General features: G+C 34.1%; 1 protein-coding gene across 1 annotated transcript in view; it reads right to left on the bottom strand.

The window, feature by feature from the left end:
• Positions 1 to 1,078: 1,078 nt before the first annotated feature.
• The window catches only part of LOC111714809 (uncharacterized), a 32,885-nt gene continuing 19,246 nt past the window's right edge, over positions 1,079 to 14,717 (bottom strand). The window contains exons 2-5 of the mRNA XM_023490013.1: positions 9,371 to 9,429; positions 7,313 to 7,422; positions 6,647 to 6,934; positions 1,079 to 6,014 (exon numbers count right to left, since the gene is read on the bottom strand). Of these exons, the coding sequence (XP_023345781.1) occupies positions 2,665 to 6,014; positions 6,647 to 6,934; positions 7,313 to 7,421 (3,747 nt within the window). The 5' untranslated portion in view covers position 7,422; positions 9,371 to 9,429 and the 3' untranslated portion in view covers positions 1,079 to 2,664. The remainder of the gene's footprint in view (positions 6,015 to 6,646; positions 6,935 to 7,312; positions 7,423 to 9,370; positions 9,430 to 14,717) is intronic.

Here is a 14,717-nt window from a genome sequence, read left to right as displayed (position 1 = left end):
TTTCTCTACCTATCCGCCATGTTTCCTCTATCTATCCACCATGTTTTCTCTTTCTATCCGCAATATTTTCTCTATCTATCCACCATGTTTTCTCTATCTATCCGCCATGTTTTCTGTATCTATCCGCCATGTTTTCTCTATCTATCCGCCATGTTTTCTCTATCTATCCGCCATGTTTTCTATATCTATCCGCCATGTTTTCTCTATCTATCCGCCATGTTTTCTCTATCTATCCACCATGTTTTCTCTGTCTATCCGCCATGTTTTCTCTATCTATCCGCCATGTTTCTCTATCTATCCGCCATGTTTTCTCTATCTATCCGCCATGTTTTAAAAAAAGTCTTTTGCAAATACATGCATATATTAAGCTGGTTAAAAAAAAGTTTCAAAAATTATCTGGCAATCACGTCAAACAAAAGTAAATTGCATGAAGATTGAAATATTGGATGTTTTCAATCATATCTCCTCTTAATAAAAAGATATTGAGCAAAACAAAATTTTTTGATATTCTAATATTTTACCGGATAAATTTGATCTCCTCGTACTTTTTTTTGTAAAATCAAAACTGGATGAGCTACGAGTTCACAAAGTCGTATCTTTAATAATGCCTGAATGCGACCTTCTCCTTCTCTCTAGTTTGCAATATCGTGGAAAGTACTTTTTAAAATATTGAGTTTTATTCTTTAGTTTCTTCCCTCATTTGAACTTTAAGTATTACTTTGAAATTATGACCTTCTCTGAAAGTTTCTGGCATTTTCACTCTTTTCTCTGCTGCTCTTCTATTAAATTTTATAAAAATGATATTACATTATACTGTATTTCAATAAACAAATAGTAATTAATCTACGGTTGCATTGAAACATTTCTCAACAGTACACTAATATAGAGTAGTACACGCACGCTCAAATTGTACGCGGCAAAATCCACAAAAAAAACGCCATTTTGGCGCCATTTTTCCCAGATGTACGCCACGTGATTCAACAGGTCGCATTGTATTTGAGACAAGCACAAAACAATTAACAATTCTCCTAATATATATATAAATATATTTACTGCTCGTCTCAAATACAATGAGAATAAATAAATTAAATTTTTTTCAAAAAAAAATCTGTGATTATTTTGATTTTCAAAAGTAAACATTTTTTAACATTTATCTCCTTGTGCTTGGTTTACTTTTAGGGACAGGTTTAGGTCCCTAGTGAAGGTAACAAAAAAATACTTAAAAACCCATTTCTTTATCATTTTATAAAATGTCCAGGTTAAATTACACTTTTTTAGGTGAACTAAGTTATATTTATGAAAAGAAATGGGCGTTCAGTAGTTTTTAATGATCTCCCCGACTTATAAAATGTATAATTTTTACATTTTTTATCTCCTTTAGTGTTTTATAAAAATTACAAGTCGACAGCGACATAGATCACAGATTGTTTAAATGGATTTAGAAATCCAGTATTTTTACTTTTTTCACGCTTTTAGCAAAAAATTGGATTTCAACGGCATAATGGTACACTTCGAAATACTGTTTTTTTTTAGATTGTGACTAGAGATTAAAAAAGAGAGATCAAAAAACTTAAACTTTAAAATTCTGACTAGAAATAAATTTGAGATCGGCGCAAGCTCGAAAACTGAAAATCACAAGAAAAAAATATTTGAACATTTTGCTGTTATTCATCTACGGAAAAATATACAAAATCCAGAAATCCACAATTTTGCTTATAAAAAAATGCGCAAATTTTGTAATTATAACCTTTGGCGCATTTTTTGGAATTAATAGTTCAGGGGAAGGCAACAAGAAAAGTTGGAGGACCGCCTTTCTGCCCCCTTGACTTCAGAACCCTGCCTGTATACTTTTCTTTAAATGACATTTCTGACATCTTATTCCGGACCTTTTTATCTGGCCCAAAATTAAAAATGAATTTTGAGAAATAAATTTTTTCTATATAACTACATAATTTTTTAGAAAAGAAGAAAGTTGACGAGCACTTTTTTTACATTTGATTAAATCTTGCACAGAATTTAATAGCATTAGTGGATAGCCAACAAATTCAGCATTATATTTGGCCGCTGAAACACCTCTTCTCAAATTTGATTAAAAAGACATTTTGATAGCACATCAAAATATATGACATACGTGTAATGTTTCAAGAGGAGGCTTATTAAATTTTTTAATTAAAAATATCTATGGCACTAGAAATGGTTGAAGATTTTGTATTAAAAATCACAGAGGAACTGAAATCTCTCCATTCATGATATATTGAGTGTTGAAAAAGTAGGAAAAGAAACTAATTTTTGTTGCCATGGAATTTGAGGTAGTAGATAGATACGGAAATACATTCATAAACAACCCTCCCCCTCACCCCTAGTTTAAAAATTAAATAAAACATGATAATTTACAGTTTTGTTTACACCGACTGTTTTTACTGCAATCACTGGATAAAGGTTTGGAATGTTACATTAATAATGACTGAAATAAAAGCAGTGTCTGTTACTGGAATGGTTTGGTTTACTCTTGTAAATACTTTGGTTTGAAATGAGTTTCTATTTAGTGACGAGACTAGATAAGATTATATATCTAACACTGCTGTCCTGTTAAAGGATCAAATCGTCTTTCTTTGGTTTAAGATAAATCTTTGGTAGATTGACTACACACTTGCTGAACTGGGTTTAACTTGTAGCCTCCTCCATTTGTTCCTCTGAGGGCGTATGTCCCGGACTAGGAGAGACAGGGGGTGTTTGAGGCGGAGTATCCTTCTGCACCTTCTTAAGCATCTCTGACAGAAACATGTTGAAAAGCCCCTGAAACTGTTGGCCTCCACCGCCAGGGGCTGCAAGGCCTGGAAGAAGGAGGGGGTTCATCAAGCCCCCTGGGAACTGACCCATCATTTGTCTTTGCAGAATGTCATTGATCGGGGAATTCTTTAATCCTCCCTGGCTCTGCATCTTGTTGAAGTCCAAGGGGAAGGGAAAAGGTGATGGGATTTCTTTCCCATCCTCATCTCCTTGTTTCTCCTCCTCATCCCGGTCTGTAATATCATCATCCTCCTCCTCCCGACTCTCTTCTCTCTCCAACCTTCCATTTTCATCCCTCTCCTGGTCTTTGTTCTTACTCAGAATACCATCAAGGCCTGATGTAGGGGGCATAGCTCCATGACTCTTGATAATGTGAACCTGAAGAGTGACAATATCTGAAAAGGTGTTGCTGCAAAGAGAACAAACATGTCCCTGTGAATCCTTCATCCTGTCTAACTCCTTCATTCGTTCCATATTCTTCTCTCCTTGCTGCATCAATAGACGGCTAAACTCACCCATAGGTGGGGGTGGGTAGTCACCCATTGGGAACATATTCATTAAACTGTTCTCTCTCATATGGGGCGGGATTGGAGAACCGTCTTCATTCAGTCCATGAGCATTACCCATGTGAACTTTAAGAAAGTATTTGCTGGATACTTCCTTCTTGCAAATTTCGCAGTTGATGGAGTTGGAGGGAGGTCCTTGTTCCATAACAATTCCGTGCATTTTCATCATGTGTGTCTTCATAAAATACTTGTTACAAAGCTCTTTCTTACATATCTCACAGTAGCTTCTGCTTAAGCTTGCTGGCTTCTTGTTTGGATCTCTATCAAGGCTGGGGCGCTTCAAGGGACTAAGGTCCATCTTTCCTCCTAACTCTTTCTTCATTTGGTCCAAGAAGCTTGGACGCGGAAGACCTTGAATCTGTTCAAATATACTTTTGGGGTAGTCCATGGGTTTCTCAGAAAGCTTTGGTAAACCATTTGACTGTGGTGAGTGGGACATTGGCTGGGACATGATGGGACATGGAATATTAAGTCCTAGACTCTTCATACCCTGTAGTTCTGTGAGTTTTGAGAGATCTGCTGGATACTGAGGCAAAGAGATGGACATGTTGGATGATCCAAAACCCTCCTCCTCCTCAGCATTAAGCATGCCATGCTCATTCATCATGTGCGCATGGAGGAAGTACTTATTCTCCATATCTTTGTTGCATTTCTTAAAAACTGTTGTGTTCTCCTGGGATGTCAGTTTGGATTTCCCATTGTTCAGTTTCATTATCATGTTTTGAAGATTTGCTAGTCCCTCATTCGTTTCCCTTCCCTTGTTCTCATCCTCCACGGATTCACAATTTTCGGGGTTTCTTTGTTCCACCTCATCCGAGGACTGTGACTGGTCCCCTGAGACCTCTGGCAATGGTGATTTGATGACCGAAGCACTTTCATCAATTTTTAGTTCACACTCCGGTTCAATCATCTGGCGGGGGGAGAACTGTAAATTTATGGGTCTCCCTTCCTCTCTTTCATCCGGTTTATCAGAAGAAGATGAAGAACGGGTATCTTCTCTTCCGTAGGAAATTGGATCTAGGGGAGGAAGATTTAGAAAGTTTGGCAAAGTTGGGGGCCTGATAAGGTTGAGGGGCGATCCAAGAGGGCCTCCAATTGATTTAGGGGGATCTGATAAAGTGGTGGGGGGTCGAATCATGGAAGGGGTGCCTAGGGTTAGAGGTGGCATGGGCTGTCCTGTCTTACCAGCTTCCTTGGCCATTTGCGCTAGAATCTTCTGTACTTTTTCTGGTGGTAGTTCAGGAGAGCATACACCATGCTTCTTCAATTTATGTACTCGCAAGAAATACTTATTGCAAAATTCTTTACAACAAAATTCACAGAAAGCATCTGCATTAATGACTCCCATCTGACGCAGCTTGTCAGGGGTCATTGACCCCTTGGAGCAAGAACTAGAAGAACTGTTGGGAACATTGGGAATGTTGGGAATAGGTCTAGGACTGCTCATACTTGTTGGGATATTCATCATATCCTTTCTCTCCTCCTCTTTCCTCATTAGGTCCATGGGGCCCATGTTCATGTTGAAAAAGGGTAGAGGCCCAAAAGGGTTCATGTGGGGTACCATAGATAACCGTAGGCTAGGAGGCAGGTTGTTCATATCCTCAAGTTTTCTAAGTTCGGATTCAGTCTCTTTGTTATCTGTTATCTCTCCTTGTTCTCTCTCATTTGAGGATTCTGATCTCTCATCTCCTGATATAAGGGGTGGGGGACCTGTCTTTGGTGACATTCTTGCAGGTGATGCTTCTAGGGATCCTTGATGGTCTGGGGACTCATTTGGCGACTTGTTTTCATGAATTCCTTTAGATCTGACAATAGAGTCAAGGCCTAAGCTCATACGTGGTGAAGTTTCCAAAGATGGGCGCATAGATGCCATAGCCATAAATGACCCTGAGATTGATACTGGAGTGTGTGCCATACTACTCATCATGGAGGAAGATGGCATCCTCATTCCCTGCTCAAACATTCCAGAACCACCTCCTCCAAGGGTGAGTGAGTCAAACCTTTGACCTGAAGTGGGCACAATGCCAGCATCACTGTAGATTCCATGCTTGTTGGCCATGTGGGTTTTTAGGAAATACTTGTTACAAAACTCCTTGTTACAAAGTTTACAGTAGGCTTCAATGTTGAATATCTGGGTCTTACCACCATGCGAGGTTGGTGGAGTGAATCCTTGCTCCGACTCTGAACCTGGAGATGCTGGTCCCCCTGGCATGCCTGAGAAGGGGAAGAGAAAGTGTGGTGGAAGTCCAAAGTGAGAACTGAATCCTGGTGGGTAGGAAGGGTTAGAATGATTCTCCTGGATTTTTTCCGGGTTCTGGAGGAGCTCTCGGCCTCGTACTCTGAGGCTTCCAACCTCTTTATCATCATCATTCTTAACCCCAGAGGAGAGGTTAAGTGGCGCATCATCCTGGCAAACATCATTTTCTACATTAGTAAACCTCATAGCTTCTGAAGCTACTCCATGACGTACCTCACCCTCTTCCATATCTCCCTCATCCTCACATCCTTCCTCACCCCTTTCAACTCCTTCTCCTCCTTCTCCTCCATCGTCACTGCCAAGTCTGATAGGTTTACTTTGCTTTCTTCGTTTCTTTGAAACATATCCGTTCAAAGCTCCGCCAGCTCTCTTACCATCATATTCACGTTCATGATCCTCATCTATAAATTGGAAATGTTAAAAGGTTGAAAAGGCATTTAGATTGAACTGTAATAGAAAAATAATTTAATAAATATATAGAGAAAAAGTGAATTGGTTGAAGGGGGGGGTTCATAAAAAACAAGATCTCGAATTATATTTCCTAAATTTCTTCAGAGTAATTTCTGATATTGAAGTTAAATAGTTTGAACTTTATTCCCCTAAAATCCTGAACTTTATATTTATTATTAAGAAAACAATTCCATTTGCAGGAAATATTTGGCCCGGGATTAAAAAAAAAAGCATAAAGATTAGGAAAAGCAATGAGAGAATATGGAGAATGAAAAAGAGAAGAAAAAAATTTGATAAAACAACTAAAAATGACCGAGCTAAGAACCAATGTGCATAATAAGAAGATGAGCCGGTACAAGAACTATTCGTTTGATTAGTTACAGTACAGTACATGAAAAATAGAAAGGCATGTACTAAACTAGTATAGATTTTTGTACAATTCAGAACAAAGTTTGTCTCGCAAGATTGACCAATAAAAGCCTAATAATAAATGTGTTTGAACTGATTACTGAATACATTTGAACCAAGTTGACAAGATTTATGAACTAAAAACTGGAGGCGGTGAAAGAGCTCAAAGTTGTACCTGAGTTGGAAGGAGAAGCTGATTCTCCAGTATACTGACTATATACAGCTCCAGGGTAGGTTGGAGGATAGGAGGGAGATCTAGTAGAGAATCTAGGGGAGCTGTTCTCTTCCCGTGGGTAGCTCGTGGGCTCGTCCTCGGGGTATGATGAGGGTCCGTCCTCAGGGTAGGAGGAGGGTCCGTCCTCAGGGTAGGACGGAGGGTCCTCATGATTATATGAGGGGGACGAGGTTCGTTCTTCTCTTCTTTCGTAATAATCTCGTCCTCTTTCTACTTCATATTCACCTTCTAAATATACAACAATAAACTACAATAAAACTTCAAGTTCTAATTATACAGTGAGAACCAGAAAACTATGGAATAAGCGACATTTTGTTTACCTTCCTAATACTTGAGAAATATTATTGAGAATTTTATAATTTAGAATTGTAATCTCTAAATTTTACAATTTAGAATTGTTATCTCTAAATTTTATAATTTAGAATTGTTATCTCTAAATTTTATGATTTAGAATTGTTATCTCTAAATTTTATTTACTTCGATATTATAAACAGAGATTGAAGGACATCCCATGTTCGTTATTTTAAACAAAATATTCTTAATTTCGATGTTTCGAATAAAATGTTAACCCTGTATAAACTAAGCATGAGAGACTAAAAAAGTTACCTGACGAAGTACAAGTCTGAATGACCTGCGCCGCTATGGCCTGCTGAAGATTTGACCTCTGTTGGAGGGAACCAACCCCGCTCTGCGCAGGCGCAGCAACAGCTTGCATTCTGCAATAACACATTCATTAAACATTAAAGTTTCAGTAGAATTCTTTAAAAGGTTTAAATACCCCTCCTTAAACAAGCCGTCCCCCCCTCCCCACAACTTACGCAAAAGTTCGTTAATTAGATCGACCCCCACTCTATACTCACACATCTACACAGTTTGTTTTTAATCTTTGTGAAGAAACAATCTCAAGGAATAATAATTGTCTTAAAACATTTTTTTTAAAGTGAATATTTGCAAATTATCTTTTTTCCATCTCATAATCTGAGTTCGTTTCCCTTATGTCCATTTGACAGCCCAAATTTTTATTTTGAATAATCTTTTTTGTTTGTTTATCTTCTTGTGATTTTTTACATTTTAAAATTTTTTTTTATCAATTTTGATGGTTATTATATCGTTAGAACTGACGAGGGTCAACCCAGACCGAAATATATTTTCAATAAATGTGGAACTAACATCTACTTTTTTACTCTACAGAGGTTTGGTCCATCACCATCACCGAATTTTAAATATTTACATTTACTGCTATTGAGCCGATTAAAGGATTCATATCTCTAATTGAATAATGAGATAGACAGAAAGATAGATGTTACCGCCATACTATTTCTATTGGTTCAGAATAGACAAAAAACACATGACTTAAAGGGAGTGTTCGCGAAAAATGAAAGGGGGTATAGGCTTAATGCGATAAAAAAGAAGAACGTAGTGTTTATTCAAATTTGGAAAGATGCAACATTCAACTCGGATCGTAAAAAATCTATTTAATTCCCAACAAATCATTCAGATATTACAAACAATAGTCATCGATTATTTTTCGACGCATTCGTAAATAGTTGATATTTCATAATATTTTGTATTTTTCATGATCTGAGAGTTACATTTTTTCCGGTTTCGAGGATTTTTGATAATGAAGACGACATTTTCATATTTTCCAGGAATGTTCGAAAATCCAGCGCCAGCGAAAATTAATCTATAAAAACAAAATCAAAAATATTATGAAATATTAACTATGTATGAATGCGTCGAAAAATAACCGATGACTATTGTTTGTAATATCTGAATGATTTGTTGGGAATTAAATTGATTTGTTTACGATCCGAGTTGAATGTTGCATCTTTCCGAATTTGTATGGGCGCTGCGTTCTTCGGTGTGATTCGTTTTAAACAATTTTCTCCTTATAGACGCAACAGATAGAAGTAAGATTAGTAGCAATCAAAAGCGCTTTTTTATCGCATTAAGCCTGTACCCCCTTTCATTTTTCGCGAACACTCCCTTAAACCCTGATTGGATCAGGCGCTAATGGACTCGGCATACAGGAGTGTAAAGAGACTGTATACGTTATCTCAAATGACCATTCCTTTAACCGGAAGAAATCGCCGTTTTTCTTCCTTAAACAGAGTTGAATTTCAATTAGAAAAATAAGTTTATCTTATTCATTCCTGGTAGGACAAAGGTTGGTAAAGGGTAACGTTGTGAATCGGCCATGTCACTCTAAAAAGAAGGATCTCTTGAAACCCAAGCTCAAATTTTCTGGACCCTATATCTTTGCAACCTGAGGCCGAATTTAAAGAGTTTGAGCCGCTGCTTAAATTTAAGCCGCGGCTCTAATATGGTTGGTTTCACTTAAAATTGTATTCTATTTTTTCAAGATTTAATTGAAACTGGTTTTGGGGGGATTTGAGACGCGGCTTAAATTAATGTAGACTTTACCTATTAAGCTGATATCATATTTTGAACTATGATTTTTTTTGATTTAAAAAAAATATTCTTGTGATGTTTTACAGTGTAAACTGGATCCAAAAAGAAAAAAATTTCTAAAATTTAGATTAAAAATTACACTTTTTAGTATTTTAACGCATTCGATATTTTTAGTTAGAGTTAAAAAAAATTACGGGAAATAATTTTATGCAAATATGAAAATTTGAATAAAGTGAAAAGAAATGATTTTACCTAAAATCCTTAAAGCGCCGTCACCACTGTAGGGAATCTTTAAGCCTCGCCACAAAATTCTAAAAAATATAAAAAATTAAAACTTAAAAGAGACAAAAGGCGTTCACGGAAAATATAAGAATTTTAAACAACAAATTTTTGGGAAAAGTGTTCAATTAAAAAAAAATTAAGGTAGAAACTCAGAAAGATGATCAAAGCATGAGAAGGGAGACAAGCCCCCCTCCCCCATCAAGCCTCTGATTAACCATTAATGGGGGAGGGGGGGGCTAAAACCTTTATATTTTTCAACGCGGGAAACCTAACACGCAATTTCAACATAAATTAAAAGAATTTGAAAGAATTACAAAATTAATTTGATAGATTGCCATATTTCTACTGTTTTTCTTTCCCTGCAATTTGTTAACAACAAAAAGACAAAAAACAAATCACACAATTTTATCATTATGATAATAAATTATACACTGTTTCCTGTTTAAACCATGCACAGTGCAGCTCCAGACCCTCCCCCCCCCTTTTAGAAAATTTATCCCTTTTTCCTGGAACCGTTCGCCTCGCTTTCATTTATATAATTTTAAACTTGTTTAACATTACTTTTAAGTTTTTGACTGAAATAAATACAAAAATTGAGAAATCTGCGAAAGAATTATTTACTTATTTTGTTCTATAAAATACTGAAGAAAATGCGCTAAATTCTCCAAAATTACAAAAATAATTTCAGGAACTTATCTACTTATTATTTTTCGATCATTATTAATCAAACAATTATTTTACAAATTTCCAAGTTTTCGTTATTTTCCACTAAATAATGATTCTTCATTTCTAATCTTACTGTTTTTATACAAAACTTTTAGTACGTCTGAACATGTGAACTTGAAATACAATCATTATTTAACATTCGTCATTTTTAATTCTTAAATGAATTGCGCCTTGTTTAGAACAACAAAAAGTAGACAAACTTAAATTTCGTGAAAATATTGTAAAAATAAGATTTGTTAGTTCAAATTGTCAAACTGTAGAATATAATTGATCAAACATAGTTTAATTTTATTGGACCCCCTCCCACTTATCTTTAATTTAGGAAAGCCTCCCCCCCTCCTCCACTTTAAGGAAAGCCAATCAACCCCCCTCCTTTTAATCATAGAAGGGGGGGGATATATATATTAAATAAATTAAATATTTTCAGAAAAGGTATCTGTTATAAGAGAAGAAACTCTGAGTAAAACTTTGAAAGTAAAATCCTAGGAAATTTCTCGTCTTTCAGAATTAAAAGCTTTTCCTTGGCAAATATTGATTCAACTCAAATTTTGAGAAAATTTTATTCTTTTCTCTTTTCTTTCTTCAGCTTAGAAGTCAGGAGGATTTTTCAATGGTTAAAGTGTGTACTTAATTTCAAGGGAAGCTGCGTTTACAAAGTAACCAGCCCGATTCAAAATAGGAAAATTTTGAATTTTTCATTAAAAGTTTTGCAGATTTTTTCAGTAGAGAAAAGAAGGGACACTGATACTTTAAAGGGATTTTTAGATAACGTGCAAAAACAACATTTACCAATCTGAATTTGTCTAAAAAATAATTTGTTGTGTCCGTAGTTTTATTTATTTGAGGTTGAATTGTTCTTAAATTTTACTTCTGTCATTGTTTTTCTTTCTCTTATATTGCTAATGCTCAAATCCCTTTAAAATCACATATTCTATTATTGAAATAATTAGTTTATAAGGAGAATGTTTACACGTTGTAAAAATATATTACAATAGCTTGAAATAAATCGTTAAAAATCTATATTTTTCGAATTTTCAAATACATATTTTAAAGTTGTATGGTAGTTGAACTTAGTATTGTGGAGAAATTTTTTAGGATTCATTTGAGACAGATAAAACGTTTTAATAGTGTATAATTACTGAGTTTGAGCGCAAAGTCGACTTTCAAAATCCCCCGTTTGGGTGGTTACTGGTTACGTTTTGAGAAACGGTTTTAAATTTCTCCACAATACTTTATTCTCAGTTTAACTACCTTACATAGCCGGTCTGTCCCTTTAAGAGTTCAAAAACCATGAATGTTTATTAATTTAATGCCAACTCTAAAAACATAACGATATTTTTAAGGGGGGAGGGAGGTATTAATTAAAAAATATAAAAGGTAAAAATTCTCCACAATACTACATTTTCAAGTCAACTACCTGCATTGCCGGTCACTCCCTTTAACGTTGTAACATTTATAAGACATAATTTGTGAATATCTAAAAAATTTTAGACCCAAATTATGGAAACAAAATAATAAATTGGCAAAAAACCTTTAATTAAATTGATAGCAAAAACATTATATTTATATTGAAAAATACCGACATAGATTTATTGAAAGAGCAAAAGAAATACATAGATTTTCCAAGAGAGATACATGGGCTGAATACAATTTATAGATTTGCACCCATATACATATGTACAAATATATAAATTTTCATCTAGAAAATAACTAGATAGATATTTTAAAGATTGATTAAAAAAAAGATTGAAGAAATACAGAATAGATAGATATAGATTGAGAGATAGATAGATATAGATAGATAGATAGATAGATAGATAGATAGATATAGATTGAGAGATAAATAGATATAGATTGAGAGATAGAAAGATATAGATAGATGGATATAGATATATAGATGGAGAGATAGATAGAAATAGATTGAGAGATAGATAGATATAGATATAGACGGATAGATAGAAAGATAGATGGATAGATAGTTAGATAGATAGATATAGATAGATATAGATAGATGGATAGATGGAAAGAAAGGAAAATAAAACTAAATTAATTAAAATCGAACAAATACATTGACATAGAGGGTGGAATGAGGTGTAATCGTGTGCCAGGGTGACATGGTGAAAAGAAGAATGAATTTTGTTAAATCATGGCGAAATAGTTAAATATTAAGAGATTTATTAATACTTTTTCATTTTAAAGGAAATTAGATTTTTTTCTTTATTTGTATTAAATCACCTATTTTCCTAGTAACCATTTTAGCCTTTAACTATATAATTGTTAAGCCGCCGGTTTTTCATCAAACTCTAATTATAAAAATTTGTTTGCAGATTTTTCTGTTAAAATTGATAGATTTTCAAACTCGAAAAATCGACATTTTTCAATTTCGACAAGCCGTAAACCTGCCCTGGGGTCATATGATTTTCCACAAAAAAAACTTGGGTCCGATTGACTTTTATTGAATTATACAAACAAGCCAAATATATAAGTAAACAATTCTTTTATTGGAGCTTTTTGTAAACATTTTTTTATTATATACAAATTTATAATCATTAAATGGACTGTGAGCGTAATGTCAAGTGACCCTCCTTATACAGATGTCAATGCACGATCTCCAACAGAACCCTTTGAAGCTTTTTCTGGTATTTATGAATCGGATATCCATATTTTTTTATTTAAACTCTGCGAAAGTAACTTGCGCATCTTGCTTTAAAAAAGCGATGAATAAATCATCAGAATTAAACACTTTTCTGGTCAGAACAAGGTCAGAACAAGGTCAGAAACTTGAAATTACGCTTACAGTCCTTAAAAATGATAAATAATAAAGGGAATTTCAGTTTAGATTGAACTCTAGTACTTGTTTAGACCTATTAAGAAAAAGTGTGAATTTCTTACATCCATCTTTTTATATAAAATAGTAACATCTGTTTGCCTGTTTCTTTGTGTTTGTCGGCTCAATAGTCATGAATCCCTGGAATGATTTGCCTCAAATATTAAATGTGGAATGTGAAACTTACAGCTACTTATTTTGATTTGAAATTTTTCAGATGAGTTAATTGAGTGACTTTTATATTGTAAAGTTTAGTTTCCAGGCAAAGCTGGGTTCCCAAACTATGAATAAATTTGCTCCCTCTTGGTTTAAAAACTAGGAGTTATGAGGTACCTGTAAATGCTGTAATTACAAATAAGAGACAAAACTATTTTTCAATGAAACGCCATGAACTAAACTTGATTCAAATCAATATACTGCACAAGGGAACTCTACAGCAGAAAGGCATCGTCAATTATATTTTATTGTTTATGAAAACATTTATTCCTGTTTCATGGATTTTTGATAGTAAAAACGACATTTTCATTTTTTCCAGAAATGTTCGAAAATTCAGCGCCAGCGAAATATTATTCAAAAAAGCAAAATCAAAAATATTATGAAATATTAACTATATACGAATGCGTCGAAAAATAATCGATGAATTTTGGTTGTAATATCTTAATGATTTGTTTAAATTTAATTTGTTTTTTTAAGATCCGGGTTGAATATTGCAACTTTCTAAATTTGTATGGACGCTGCATTCTCCGGTATGAGTGTTTTTAACAATTTTCTCCTTATAGACGCGTCAGATAGAAGTAAGATTAGTAGCGATAAAAGCGCTTATTTTTCGCGAAGACTTCCTTTAAAGATTATATATCAAGCGAAAAAAATGACAATTGAAATAAAAAAACTCTAATCGAAAATACAATTGGCAGAAATGTTATCACAGAGAAAAAAATTAAATGAAAAAAAAACAAAAATATTCAAAATTTCAAGTTAAAAGATAGAAAAACACCAAAAAGAAGTAGCAGAAAAAGGTTAAACTGATTTCTATATAGATATATTTATAGAAAACTTAATGAAGTTATATAAAGGATTGAAAGGATTGAGTAGGGGAGGAGGGGGGATTACTAGGGATTAAGATAATATCACAAGATTAAATTTACAAGGATTAAATCAAACAGTCAAGACTTTATAATACTTTTCCCGAATTTTTGGAATATTTACTAGCTAGTAATTCATTACAATTAAATTTTTTTTGATCTAAGTCTAAGTTTAACTTTTTTAACAGTTTTGATAATTTACAAATAAGAACCACTAAAAATTGATTAAACTTTTTTTTTTACTACAAATAGTTGAGTTATGTTTAAAAACCTATAACAAGATTTCAATACAAATTAGTTCTATGAAAAACTTCAAGTCTAAAATACACAACAAAAAATCGCGACATTTTCACACAGATTAATTTCTTTATTTGAGCATAAGTTCAACTTATTTTAACATCTTTTATATGTTCACGCAAAATCGTTTGAAAGTTTAAAGTTTTAGAAACGAAACACTTATTTAGATAAAATTAACTTACGTGTTCGGTAATTCATTACATTTTCACATTGATCAATTTCCTCACTAGATCTTTTTTAACAATTTTGAAAATTCACGGATAAAAATTCTATTGTGCACTGTGGGAGTAACCGGGAACTATACTTTTGATGTTCTTCCCCCGTCCGCGCTTAGTGGCTCACTGCTCCGTTGGAGTAGTTAGAGAGCTACGAAACTCCCGAGGGT

This window comes from Eurytemora carolleeae, unplaced genomic scaffold (assembly GCF_000591075.1).
Source record: "Eurytemora carolleeae unplaced genomic scaffold, Eaff_2.0 scaffold1642, whole genome shotgun sequence".
NCBI classification, from domain to species: Eukaryota; Metazoa; Arthropoda; class Copepoda; order Calanoida; family Temoridae; genus Eurytemora; species Eurytemora carolleeae.
This window is presented reverse-complemented; position numbering and strand designations above follow the sequence as displayed.